The 14,463-nt window shown below is 39.4% G+C and overlaps 1 protein-coding gene across 2 annotated transcripts in view; it reads left to right on the top strand.

Moving 5' to 3' along the window:
- The window catches only part of LOC126262436 (N-alpha-acetyltransferase 35, NatC auxiliary subunit), a 135,169-nt gene extending 121,736 nt beyond the window's left edge, over positions 1–13,433 (top strand). For both annotated transcript variants that reach the window (XM_049959082.1, XM_049959083.1), the window contains 3 exons: positions 8,853–9,060; positions 10,592–10,855; positions 13,206–13,433. In XM_049959082.1, coding sequence (XP_049815039.1) covers positions 8,853–9,060; positions 10,592–10,855; positions 13,206–13,346 — 613 coding nt within the window. In that variant the 3' untranslated portion in view covers positions 13,347–13,433. The remainder of the gene's footprint in view (positions 1–8,852; positions 9,061–10,591; positions 10,856–13,205) is intronic.
- The last annotated feature ends 1,030 nt before the right edge of the window (positions 13,434–14,463 follow it).

Raw genomic sequence — 14,463 nt, 5'->3', positions numbered from 1 at the left:
TACAGGTTATAAATGCAAAATCAAATAAGGGTAATGCAGGAGTAGGTTTAATGATGAATAAAAAAATAGGAATGCGGGTAAGCTACTACAAACACCATTGTTGTTGTTGTGGTCTTCAGTCCTGAGACTGGTTTGATGCAGCTCTCCATGCTACTCTATCCTGTGCAAGCTTCTTCATCTCCCAGTACCTACTGCAACCTACATCCTTCTGAATCTGCTTAGTGTATTGATCTCTTGGTCTCCCTCTACGATTTTTACCCTCCACGCTGCCCTCCAATGCTAAATTTGTGATCCCTTGATGCCTCAAAACATGTGCTACCAACCGATCCCTTCTTCTAGTCAAGTTGTGCCACAAACTTCTCTTCTCCCCAATCCTATTCAATACCTCCTCATTAGTTACGTGATCTACCCACCTTATCTTCAGCATTCTTCTGTAGCACCACATTTCGAAAGCTTCTATTCTCTTCTTGTCCAAACTGGTTATCGTCCATGTTTCACTTCCATACATGGCTACACTCCATACAAATAGTTTCAGAAACGACTTCCTGACACTTAAATCTATACTCGATGTTAACAAATTTCTCTTCTTCAGAAACGATTTCCTTGCCATTGCCAGTCTACATTTTATATCCTCTCTACTTCGACCATCATCAGTTATTTTACTCCCTAAATAGCAAAACTCCTTTACTACTTTAAGTGTCTCATTTCCTAATCTAGTCCCCTCAGCATCACCCGATTTAATTTGACTATATTCCATTATCCTCGTTTTGCTTTTGTTGATGTTCATCTTATATCCTCCTTTCAAGACACTGTCCATTCCGTTCAACTGCTCTTCCAAGTCCTTTGCTGTCTCTGACAGAATTACAATGTCATCGGTGAACCTCAAAGTTTTTACTTCTTCTCCATGAATTTTAATACCTACTCCGAATTTTTCCTTTGTTTCCTTTACTGCTTTCTCAATATACAGATTGAATAACATCGGGGAGAGGCTACAACCCTGTCTCACTCCTTTCCCAACCACTGCTTCCCTTTCATGCCCCTCGACTCTTATAACCGCTATCTGGTTTCTGTACAAATTGTAAATAGCCTTTCGCTCCCTGTATTTTACCCCTGCCACCTTCAGAATTTGAAAGAGAGTATTCCAGTTAACGTTGTCAAAAGCTTTCTCTAAGTCTATAAATGCTAGAACCGTAGGTTTGCCTTTTCTTAATCTTTCTTCTAAGATAAGTCGTAGGGTCAGTATTGCCTCACGTGTTCCAACATTTCTATGAAATCCAAACTGATCTTCCCCGAGGTCGGCTTCTATCAGTTTTCCATTCGTCTCTAAAGAATTTGCGTTAGTATTTTGCAGCTGTGACTTATTAAACTGATAGTTCGGTAATTTTCACATCTGTCAACACCTGCTTTCTTTGGGATTGGTATTATTATATTCTTCTTGAAGTCTGTGGGTATTTCGCCTGTCTCATACATCTTGCTCACCAGATGGTAGAGTTTTGTCATGACTGGCTCTCCCAAGGCCATCAGTAGTTCTAATGGAATTTTGTCTACTCCCGGGGCCTTGTTTCGACTCAGGTCTTTCAGTGCTCTGTCAAACTCTTCACGCAGTATCTTATCTCCCATTTCATCTTCATCTGCATCCTCTTCCATTTCCATAATATTGTCCTCAAGTACATCGCCCTTGTATAAACCCTCTATATACTGCTTCCACCTTTCTGCCTTCCCTTCTTTGCTTAGAACTGGGTTGCCATCTGAGCTCTTGATATTCATACAAGTGGTTCTCTTCTCTCCAAAGGTCTCTTTAATTTTCTTGTAGGCAGTATCTATCTTACCCCTAGTGAGACAAGCCTCTACATCCTTACATTTGTCCTCTAGCCATCCCTGCTTAGCCATTTTGCACTTCCTGTCGATCTCATTTTTGAGACGTTTGTATTCCTTTTTGCCTGCTTCGTTTACTGCATTTTTATATTTTCTCCTTTCATCAATTAAATTCAATATTTCTTCTGTTACCCAAGGATTTCTATCAGCCCTCGTCTTTTTACCTACTTGATCCTCTGCTGCCTTCACTACTCTATCCCTCAGAGCTACCCATTCTTCTTCTACTGTATTTCTTTCCCACATTCCTGTCAATTGTTCCCTTATGCTCTCCCTGAAACTCTTTACAACCTCTGGTTCTTTCAGTTTATCCAGGTCCCATCTCCTTAAATTCCCACCTTTTTGCAGTTTCTTCAGTTTCAATCTGAAGTTCATAACCAATATATTGTGGTCAGAATCCACATCTGCCCCTGGAAATGTCTTACAATTTAAAACCTGGTTCCTAAATCTGTCTTACCATTATATAATCTATCTGATACCTTTTAGTATCTCCAGGATTCTTCTAGGTATACAACCTTCTTTTATGATTCTTGAACCAAGTGTTAGCTATGATTAAGTTATGCTCTGTGCAAAATTCTACTAGGCGGCTTCCTCTTTCATTTCTTCCCCCCAATCCATATTCACCTACTATGTTTCCTTCTCTCCCTTTTCCTACTGACGAATTCCAGTCACCCATGACTATTAAATTTTCGTCTCCCTTCACTACCTGAATAATTTCTTTTATCTCGTCATACATTTCATCAATTTCTTCATCATCTGCAGAGCTAGTTGGCATATAAGCTTGTACTACTGTAGTAGGCATGGGCTTTGTGTCTATCTTGACCACAAAAATGCGTTCACTATGCTGTTTGTAGTAGCTAACCCGCACTCCTATTTTTTTATTCATTATTAAACCTACTCCTTCATTACCCGTATTTGATTTTGTATTTATAACCCGGTAATCACCTGACCAAAAGTCTTGTTCCTCCTGCCACCGAACTTCACTAATTCCCACTATATCTAACTTTAACCTATCCATTTCCCTTTTTAAATTTTCTAACCTACCTGCCCGATTAAGAGACCTGACATTCCACGCTGCGATCCGTAGAACGCCAGTTTTCTTTCTCCTGATAACGACGTCCTCTTGAGTAGTCCCCGCCCGGAGATCCGAATGGGGGACTATTTTACCTCCGGAATATTTTACCCAAGAGGACGCCATCATCATTTAATCATACAGTAAAGCTGCATTTCCTCGGGAAAAATTACGGCTGTAGTTTCCCCTTGCTTTCAGCCGTTCGCAGTACCAGCACAGCAAGGCCGTTTTGGTTAATGTTACATGGCCAGATCAGTCAATCATCCAGACTGTTGCCCCTTCAGGTACTGAAAAGGCTGCTGCCCCTCTTCAGGAACCACACGTTTGTCTGGCCTCTCAACAGATACCCCTCCGTTGTGGTTGCACCTACGGTACGGCCATCTGTATCGCTGAGGCACGCAAGCCTCCCCACCAACCTCAAGGTCCATGGTTCATGGGGGAACAAACAGCATAGTGAACGCCTTATTGTGGCCAAGATAGATAGCCCATGCCTACCACAGTAATACAAGTTTATATGCCAACTTGCTTCAAAGAGAATGATGAAATGTAAGATGAGATAAAAGAAATTATTCAGATAGTGAAGGCAGACGAAAATTTAATAGTCACGGGTGACTGGAATTCGATAGTAGGTAAAGGAAGAGAAGGAAACATAGTAGGTGAATATGGATTGGGGCTAAGAAATGAGAGGAAGCCGCCTGGTAAAATTTTGCACAGAGCATAACTTAATCATAGCTAGCACTTGGTGCGAGAATCATGAAAGAAGGTTGTATACATGGAAGAATCCTGGAGATACTAAAAGGTATCAGATAGATTATATAATGGTAAGACAGATTTAGGAACCAGGTTTTAAATTGTAAGACATTTCCAGGGGCAGATGTGGACTCTGACCATAACCTATTGCTTATAAACTGTAGATTAAAACTGAAGAAACTGCAAAAATATGGGAATTTAAGGAGATGGGACCTGGATAAACTGACTAAACCAGAGGTTGTACAAAGATTCAGGGAGAGCATAATGGAACAATTGACAGGAATTGGAGAAAGAAATACAGTAGAAGAACAATGGGTAGCTTTGAGGGATGAAATAGTGAAGGCAGCAGATGGTGAAGTAGATAAAAAGACGAGGGCTAGTAGAAATCATTGGGTAACAGAAGAAATGTTGAATTTAATTGATGAAAGGAGAAAATATAAAAATGCAGTAAATTAAGCAGACAAAAAGGAATCCAAACGTCTCAAAAATGAGATCAACAAGAAGTGCAAAATGGCTAAGCAGGGATGGCTAGAGGACAAATGTAAGGATGTAGAGGCTTATCTCACTAGGGGTAAGATAGATACTGCCTACAGGAAAATTAAAGAGACCTTTGGAGAAAAGAGAACCACTTGTATGAATATCAAGAGCTCAGATGGAAATCGAGTTCTAAGCAAAGAAAGGAAAGCAGAAAGGTGGAAGGAGTATATAAAGGGTTTATACAACGGCGATGTATTTGAGGACAGTATTATGGAAATGGAAGAGGATGAAGATGAAATGGGAGATAAGATACTGTGTGAAGAGTTTGACAGAGCACTGAAGGACCTGTGTTGAAACGAGGCCCTGGGAGTAGACAACATTCCATTAGAACTACTGACGGTCTTGGGAGAGCCAGTCCTCACAAAACTCTACCATCTGGTGAGCAAGATGTATGAGACAGGCGAAATACCCTTAGACTTCAAGAAGAATATAGTAACTCCAATCCCAAAGAAAGCAGGTGTTGACAGATGTGAAAATTACCAAACTATGAGTTTAATAAGTCACGGCTGCAAAATACTAACATGAATTCTTTACAGACGAATGGAAAAACTGGTAGAAGCCGACCTCACGCGGAGATCAGTTGGGATTCTGTAGAAATGTTGGAACACGTGAGGCAGTACTGACACTACAACTTATTTTAGAAGAAAGATTAAGGAAAGGCAAACCTACACTTCTAGCACTTGTGGACTTAGAGAAAGCTTTTGACAATGTTGACTGGAAAACTCTTTCAAATTCTGAAGGTGGCAGGGGTAAAATACAGGGAGCGAAAGGCTATTTACAATTTGTACAGAAACCAGATGGCAGTTATAAGAATCAAGGGGCTTGAAAGGGAAGCAGTGGTTGGGAAGGGAGTGAGACAGGGTTGTAGCGTCTCCCCGATGTTATTCAATCTGTATATTGAGCAAGCAATAAAGAAACAAAAGAAAAGTTCAGAGTAGGTATTAAAATCCATGGAGAAGAAATATTTGAGGTTTGCCGATGACGTTGTAATTCTGTCAGAGACAGCAAAGGACTTGGAAGAGCAGTTGAACGGAATGGACAGTGTCTTGAAAGGAGGATATAAGATGAACATCAACAAAAGCAAAACGAGGATAATGGAATGTAGTCGAATTAAATCGGGTGATGCTGAGGGAATTAGATTAGGAAATGAGACACTTAAAGTAGTAAAGGAATTTTGCTATTTGGGGAGCAAAATAACTGATGATGGTCAAAGTAGAGGGGATATAAAATGTAGTCTGGCAATGGCAAGGAAAGCATTTCTGAAGAAGAGAAATTTGTTAACATCGAGTATAGATTTAAGTGTCAGGAAGTCGTTTCTGAAAGTATTTGTATGGAGTGTAGCCATTTATGGAAGTGAAAAATGGACTATAAATAGTTTGGACAAGAAGAGACTAGAAGCTTTCGAAATGTGGTGCTACAGAAGAATGCTGAAGATTAGATAGGTAGATCACATAACTAACGAGGAGGTATTGAATAGAATTGGGGAGAAGAGAAGTTTGTGGCACAACTTGACTGAAGAAGGCATTGGTTGGTAGGACATGTTCTGAGGCATCAAAGGATCACCAATTTACCGTTGGAGGGCAGCGTGGAGGGTAAAAATCGTAGAGGGAGACGAAGAGATGAATACATTAAGCAGATTCAGAAGGATGTAGGGTGCAATAGGTACTGGGAGATGGAGAAGCTTGCACAAGATAGAGTAGCATGGAGAGCTGCATCAAACTAAAGTAGAACCCCTCTAATACGTCACCTTTGGGACCGGGCCCATGGTCGGAAAGAAAAAAAGGGCAGATTATCCGAAAAATCTAATATTTATTGCAAAACATATGAAGATATTTAGTACAAAAAATTAAACAATTTAAGAACTAAAAGACATCTACAGTAATATAAAAAGATGTTTTTTACACAGTGTTAAACAATATATTTACTATAAAAGTGTACACACACTATAATATGTATTGGTTTTTTGGAAAGGAAAAACGACAAATTAGAGTACTGTACTGTACTTAATAACGTATAAACGATATATACTGTAAACTAAAAAATGTTTATAGCACTGTATATAAAAAAGAGATTTTTTGCAATGAAATAAACTACTGTATGTATAAACTAAGAAATGATTACACTGTATGAATTGTTTTTACAGTAAAAACGAAAACAGATTACTTGGAAAAAAAAGTCAGTGATACATTTTTGCTTAACAGATGTTATTCTAGATTTATCTGCAGTGTCCCTCCATTTTTTTATCCCCAAAACTTCCATTGGAGTTGAAGTTGGATTCTGCTCGATGTATTGAAGGGCCATGTCAAAAGCGGTTTTTGCATTGTTGTGTGAAATCTGCGTTGGGGGGTTCGTCTTCGCCGTCAGAGTTCTCATTCACAGTTTCCTGCCTAACAGTGGCAACAATCTGGTCGTGATTCAGCTCTACAAAAGTGTTCCAGTCTTTGTCACATTCGTTGACCCACTCTTCAACTTCATTGGCATGGATGTTCAGCTCCAGAGTTTGTAGATCTTTAACGATTTGCAGTGCATTGTTGTTTTGCTCCTCTTTGGTATGCTCATTTTCAGTCATAACTTTGGCCAAAGCTTACACCATGATTTCCGCAGTGTGTCAAGTTTCAGTTCATCCCATGCTGCAGCGATTGTGTAGATATCATCTTTGATGTTCAGGGATTACATTGCATCAAATAAGTTATGACCTCCTTCAGATTTTTCCAATACTGAGCTGATATACTTCCTGTGATATCGCCTTTTTAACCATTTGATAACGCCCTGATCCATTCGTTGGATGAACGAGGTCACATTAGGAGGCAGAAAGAGAGCTTTTATGTCACCTTTCACCAAATCTTCCTCAGATGGATGTGATGGTGCATTATCCAACAGCAGTAGAGCACGAACAGGCAGATTTTTTTGCATGAAGTCATTTTCGACTGATGGCACAAACTCGTCGAAAAACCAGGATTTAAAAAGGTTGCAGTCCGTCCAAGCAGATTTTTGATTGCGTTAATAAACCGACAAGGAAGATAATTTTAGATTTTTAAATGCCCTTGGCTTCTTAGATTTGTCAATGATGAACAAGAGGATCTTGTGGGTACCATCTGCGTTGCTACAAGGAATGACTATTATTTTATCTTTTATAAGTTTTTTCTACTACGGATTCATTTGAAGCTGCGAGTGTTTTTGTTGGTAACATTTTAAAGTTCAGCCCTGTCTCGTCGACGTTACACACTTGCTATGGTAACAGATCATTTTCTCCTACAATTTCTTGGAACTTAACAGAAAACTCCTTAGCAGCTGCTTCATCGGAAGAGAGTTTTTCACCAGAAATAGAAAAAAATCGGACACTATGATGAGTATTCCAGCGATCAATCCAGCTTCACTGGTAGCAAATTTACTTTCGGCTTCCAGTTTTTTGTGCAAAACTGTTGCTTTTTCTTTGAGAATTGGTCCGGATATTGGATTTCCTTTCCTTATTTCTTGACAAAACCACATCCACAATGCATTATCAAGCAGTTCAAGTTTAGGCTTTTTTAATGTTTTGCGATTCTGCCGAGTGTTTTAACCATCAATTGTAACTGTATAGGAGTCAATGTCTTTCCGATTCTTCCTCCAATCCTTAATTGTCGTAACACCTACGTTCAGTTCCTTTGCAATTTTTTGGAGTGATTCCCCTTCATCCAGTCTTTGTAGCACTGCTAATTTTTCATTTAGCGGAAGAGTTAAGTGTTTACGTTTGAATCCAGACATGTTGAAGAACAGACAACTGTACACACAATTAATCTACAGTAGGAAGTACTGTAGAGAATACGGAATAAAGCAAACGACGATGTTTTTTAATCCAAGCAAAGGATAAAACTGCACAGTAATGTATAGTATAACAATATGCGCAGCGATAGACACCACAACAATGGCCCAACAGGTGTCCAGTCAGGGACAAGTTGGCACAGGCTTGCGAGCCTGAGCATGGTCGGACTAACCGGAGTGACGGACCATCCAAGGTCAAATTAGAGGGTTTCTACTGTAGTCTCGGGACTGAAGACCACAACAACTACTACTACTATCAAAAATTTTTTACTGCCACTTCTGTAAGCAAAATGCTGCACTGTCTGTGACAGCTGAGGTAAAATTCCAGGTTAGAAATATACAAGTTTTGATGCCCAAGAGAAATTTTTCATTACAGTTGGACCTTATAACTGTCTCTTTAACCATCAACTTCCCTTTGTCTCTCCATCCAGATCTGATAAAATGATTCTGCTGTGAATTCAGCAATGTATAACTTTCATACTGTATCATGTATGAAAGGGAGCAGTCCATTCAGAAAAATAAGAATAAAAATATTGGTGGGGGAAGGGTGTTGCTTACTCATGCTTTAGGTGGTGATGGACACACGTTTTAGGAGGAAGACTCTGTAATAGGTTGTGCCTTCTAACAAAACAAAAAGCATTTTTCACCTTTGTCTTCCACATAAAAATTTGTTATGATGAAACAGTGACCCCAATGTATTATTGTTAAGAACATTCATTAAGTGCTTGAATTCATTGATCTGTTAGAAATTAATGCATTGTTGCAAATGGTGAAATCTGTTGTTTGATACTGACCATACTTACCAGAAACTTATTTGCAGGTACATGTATGAATTCTTGTATAGCTGGTTGGTTTCTGCCCTGAACCGTGCTGAAAGCTTCTTTGCTGAGCAAGAATCTGTAGTTGAGCAACATAACAGGAGTAGAGCAAATAAAAAGAATAAAGCCAAGAAAAAGAAAATGAGACCTTATGGGAGGGAGATCATGATCTATCAAGCACTGCAGAATATCTGTGGTGGTTTGTACAAGGTATAACTTCTGTGATGGTCATTTTATGGTAGCGTAGTAGAAAACATAGCCAAACCAATATTTACATAAAATAAGGGAAAGGCAACTACTCACCTGTAGTGGACCAGTGCATTGAGCCCAGAAACATGTAATGGAAAACAGCACTCTCACTAGCTTTCGAGTACAGTTGCTGTCTCTAGCAAAAGTACATATGTTCACACGTGCACCCATACAGACACCATAACACCCACTCCCGTGGCGACGGCAAGACTAATTATTGACACTCGATTACAGAAAGCAGTTGTCTGAACAGATGCGGAAGGGGTCACAAAGAGGGAGTTACACAAAAGAGGCAGGTCTTTGGACAGATGACGAGGCACAGAGTGTCGAGAGGAGAGAGTGAGTGAGTGCCCACATGGGGGGGGGGGGGGGGGGGGAGTTGTGTGGTGGGAGAAAGTAGTAGGTTTAAGACCTGTCCCATACAACCACCCACATAAGTCCAGTTGCAGGCATTTCCTAGTGAGTAAAAGATAAGGCCAGGTGTGAAAGCAGTTGTCACATATCTGTTATGGTGCAATTACTGTACAGTATTTTACGTGGACATGACAGGTAACCAACTGTTAACTCACATGAGTGACCACTGCCAAATTGTGGCAAACTGAAAACTTGACCATCCAGTTGCTGAACATGGTGCACTCCGCAACACAAATGACGTCAACAGCTGCTTCTCTACATGGACCTTTTGTCACTTCAACATATTCTGCACTCTCGCAATCCCCTGTAGCCTACACTTCCACTAAACTGTTACCACTGCCTTGCCTTACGTTTTCCCTTCTATCTTCTGTCCACACCACTCTTCCGCAGTCCAGATCATGATCTGTCTTTTCCACCACTCTTTGTCCCACCTCTCCCCCCATCCAGTCTCTCTCTCTCTCTCTCTCTCTCTCTCTCTCTCTCTCTCTCTCTCACTCCCACTCCCACTCCCACTCACTGTCTCCCCCTCTCCTTCCTTCCTGTTTCAACCCGTCTCGTTTCCCGTTTTCTCTTTTCACCTTCACCTTTCTCTCTGTTTTCCACCCCTCCCCCGTTCCCTGTTCCTACATTTCTTTTTTGCTTTACCCTCTCTACACTTTTTATCTCATTGTGCAGCCATGGAGTCATCCATCCAAAGATCTGCCTCTTTTCCACTACCCCCTCCTTATGTGTTTCACTACCCCTGTCACCCTCTCCACTAGCTCAGGCAACTGCTTTCAATAATCGAGTATCAATAATTAGTCTTTCTTTAGCCGTGGGAGAGTGCGTTTGGATGTCTGTGTGGTTGTGTCTGTAAATGTGTCATTCCCGTATTTTATGTATTGCTTCTTCCAGGAATTTCCATTATTGTTATACAAACCAAAATTTTGTTGTATTATCATATTTCATTTAAGTCATGAATGTGGCACATGAATGTTAAAAATTATCAAGACGTTTTCTCAAGTTTATAGAGTCATGTAAATTTAATTTCATGATGTAAGCAACTGGTCATTATGAAATACTCCTCATACGTTCACAGGCTATGGTGGGTTTCCGACTGGATGGAAAAATCAGGCTTCCTCATCCAGAATTTGATAATGAACAAGTACGCTATGAGCATCGATTTGCACCATTTGCTAGCTTGTTGACTCCCCCACCTATGCAGTATACGGAGTTTAGAGAGATGACTTCCTTGCAACGCTATGAGCAGCCACCTACAAGCACAAACTTGTACTTGTCGGGGTGTCAACATTTCCATAAAGCCCGAACAATATTAGAAGGGATTACAAATCAAGATCAAGAGGTAAGCATTACTTACTGTATGTATTATTATATGGGGGAGGGGGGGGAGAGAGAGAGAGAGAGAGAGAGAGAGAGAGAGAGGGGGGGGGGGGGGGTGTTTCATATTGCATGACTGGATAGCTATCCATGAATAATATTTTAGATTGTAGTGTGAGGTGGACCATGTTTACAATTTTGTGAGAGGTCCAACTAGGAAAATCAAAATTTATAAGAGCAGGGGGGAGAGGAATTCTCAACTGGATATGAAATATCTTTTTTTCCCAAAATGATGACGTGGTCTTCTTTAATAGACATTGTGAAACACTCTTCCAGTGAGTAGATTCCATCCCAAAGGTTGGATTCAGGAGGATCTACAAAATAGCCATTCATGAGTGCTGCAACCTTTTCCAACCACAGATTTCTTTAGGTGTTACAATAGATGGAAGTCAGTGTGTGCCATATCTGGCAAATGATGTGAATGTTCCAGCAAATCATACTTAACATCACTTAGTGAAGTAAATTTTATTTTTTAGTTGCAGAGCTAATGGCTTCCATTCACTTCATTGATTATTCTTCCCTTCTGTCATCAACCACAGTACCTGCGTGTCACCAACAGTAACAAATTTAATTGCTTCAGGCATTCAGTTAGAATCATTCTGAAAAAAATGGCCCAAACATAGCGGGAAATTTCGTTGTCACATTGCTTTTGCTCAGTATTCAACCGATGCAGCTTCCATCTCACACATAGCTTTTTCATATGAATTGTACAGTACTCCTACCCAGCCAGATGGCACAGTGGTTAAGCACACTGGACTCACATTGAGGAGGATGATGGTTCAAACCCACGTCCAGCCATCCGATTTAGGTTTCCACGTCTTCCCTAAATCACTTCAGGCGAATGCTGGGGTAGTTCCCTTGAAAGGGCACGGTCGATTTACTTCCCCATGCTTTCGTAGACCGAGCTTGTGCTCCGTCTCTAATGACCTCATTGTCTACAGGATATTAAACACTAATCTCCTCCTCCTCCTCCTCCCCCTCCTCCTGTACAGTGCTCTTTCTGAAATGCCCATAGTATCATCTATTTCGTACCCTTTGAATCACTAATCACCCTTTGTACTATAGTGTATTGTGCACTTCCTCATTGTTTCTGTTATATTTCTGATAAACATTTTCCAGTTGGATAAACTTTCATTGATGACAGACCACCTGAAATAAAGAATTTATGATGGACGGTATTCCAACTTATCCACATGATGGAACCACATGTCACACAGCATATTAACAAGACTATTCTGCTGATCAAATTGTCACTTGACTTAGATTATTGCACAACATGTGCCAGTATATCAGAACAAAACTTCAACAAATCAGTGCCATCTGGGTCAGTGCCCAGAGATTGACTGGAGATCATTCAGCTACCATTGCTGGATTGGTGCAAATCCCATTGGCTAGCCAACTGGACCATGAAAGCTGTGATTGGAAGTACATAAAATTCATATACACAGACAGACACATACTTGTAGCTCTAGATGACAGGTAGTTGGTCTAGATGACAAGTAGTTGGTTGTGGCCATGTAGTAATTCTTAATGGCAGATATTTTTGCAATGTACCAGTAGTTGTTGTCAACGTGAGAGGAAGGTTAAATCAGTATTTCAGGACATGGGTTACCAGTGTTCTCTTATAAAAAGCGCTACAGAACTCTACAGTAGACACGGGGGTAAATGCAAGAACTGTGTCCAATAAAGTAGATTAATACATAGAGATTCAAAAACTAAACTACCAAAACACACAGATGAAACTATATAGTTCACTCCTGGTTAGAAGCTATTTAAGATCTCTGCTCCCTAAATTCACATTACCTCTACAATGTCTCTCTTTCTTGGGTCCAGTATACTTTTTGGTTGCTTAGTCACAAGGAATTGCAGTAGATGATGTGTTGAGCTTTTTGTCCTAAATTACGCTCATGAGAGTGCTAATAAACTGTGCTGTTGGGTATCTCTGTATTGTCTCACTCCTAACCATCAAATAATAGTAAGGTTGTAATTTTTATTGTGTTTGTTACAAGTCAAAATTTCATCCATTGTGAATTTAGATAAACATTTTGATTGTGAATAAACTTCTGTTGATAGATCAAAAACATTTCTCTCTCTCTCTCTCTCTCTCTCTCTCTCTCTCTCTCTCTGTCTGTCTCCCACACACTTCAGTCTAACTGGGTTATTTTAATGCATGGAACCTGCTTATGGATGTTTTATATTAATGCTTATTATGTTAGCTGCATGGGATATGATTATTTTTATTCTCTTTCCCTCTCGTTAGTGTGTAGTGCAATGTCTAAAACAAAGATCTAATGGTACATTTACTTTTTATACAGGTTAATGATCTGCTGAAAGTGGCCAAAACAAACTTTGTTGTTCTGAAACTACTTGCAGGAGGCCACAAGAAAGATTCGACCACACCACCAGAATTTGACTTTTCAACTCATCGTCATTTTCCAATAATCAAACTTCCATGAGATGGTTGACAACTTTATTGAAATTAATGTAATATTACATTGTCCTGTGTCTCTTTGTAATTAAAATTATTTATTTTGAAGTTTGTACATTGTAGAGCTCACTGTGTGTTAATACAACAATGTTTTTTTTTTAACATTATTTTTCCTTTTTGTAATTCCTTTCACGTTTACTTAATCCAGAGGGTTTTTGGACTGCATAATTCACATGAAGTATATAATACTTTCCCTTTTGTGCTAATAAGAAAGGCCTGCAAGATTTGGGTCATCAATAACTTTTTATTTTTTATGTTTTATTTATTTATTATTTATTTTTTATTCCAGTGATCCCGCTGCAGTAGGATGTTCTAAATTATTATTGCTGTCCTTTTTTCACATCAGTCATAGAATTTCATAAATGTTGAATGTTCTGCTTAGTGGAAGTACATTAAAAATTAAAACTGATGATACTGCATTGCCCATATATGACAAACTGCTAACAGAATTTAACCTTCCCCTGCCTCCCCACCATCTCCAGCCGTCTACCCTTTCGTAAGCTTCTTTAAAGACTCTATTTTATTAGTTCCAATTAAATCTGAATTAAAGGTGAAAAGAACTATTTGTCCATTGTTTTTTAATTGTACATCCAGTTGCAGGTTTTAATATTTAAGAGGTCACTCCTTTCAAAACCAGTGTTAGCACTCAACATAGATGTAACATTCATATAAGAAACATGGGCATATTATTATTGTCCAATAAGTGCAGAAATAGTCAAATAATTGCATATAATCCACCCATGATCATTTCTTTCAGTTTCTTCAGCACAAATACTAAATAGTACCATTATTCATTTAAATACATGGAATGCTCCTTTAACATCAACAGATACTTTTTGCTGTTGTCGAGAATCACTCTTGTGCAGTGTTCTGGTCTCTGCTTATTTATATATTAACGTACATTACGTCTATCGTGACAGTCCAGGAATTTCACTGCAGTGTGTTTTTGACAAGTTTCGTTAAGGAGGAAAAAAAAATTGGATTAACATACTCTCTTTCCTTCTTCTCTTAACCAGTTCTTTTCTTTCATCTTGTGAAAGAGTTAGAGAAGTAATAATACATGTGAAAGGCAGGTATAGTATTTG

The sequence above is a fragment of the Schistocerca nitens genome, chromosome 6, assembly GCF_023898315.1.
Source record: "Schistocerca nitens isolate TAMUIC-IGC-003100 chromosome 6, iqSchNite1.1, whole genome shotgun sequence".
NCBI classification, from domain to species: domain Eukaryota; kingdom Metazoa; phylum Arthropoda; class Insecta; order Orthoptera; family Acrididae; genus Schistocerca; species Schistocerca nitens.
The sequence above is the reverse complement of the archived record's forward strand: the minus strand, read 5'-3'. Positions and strand labels throughout refer to the sequence as shown.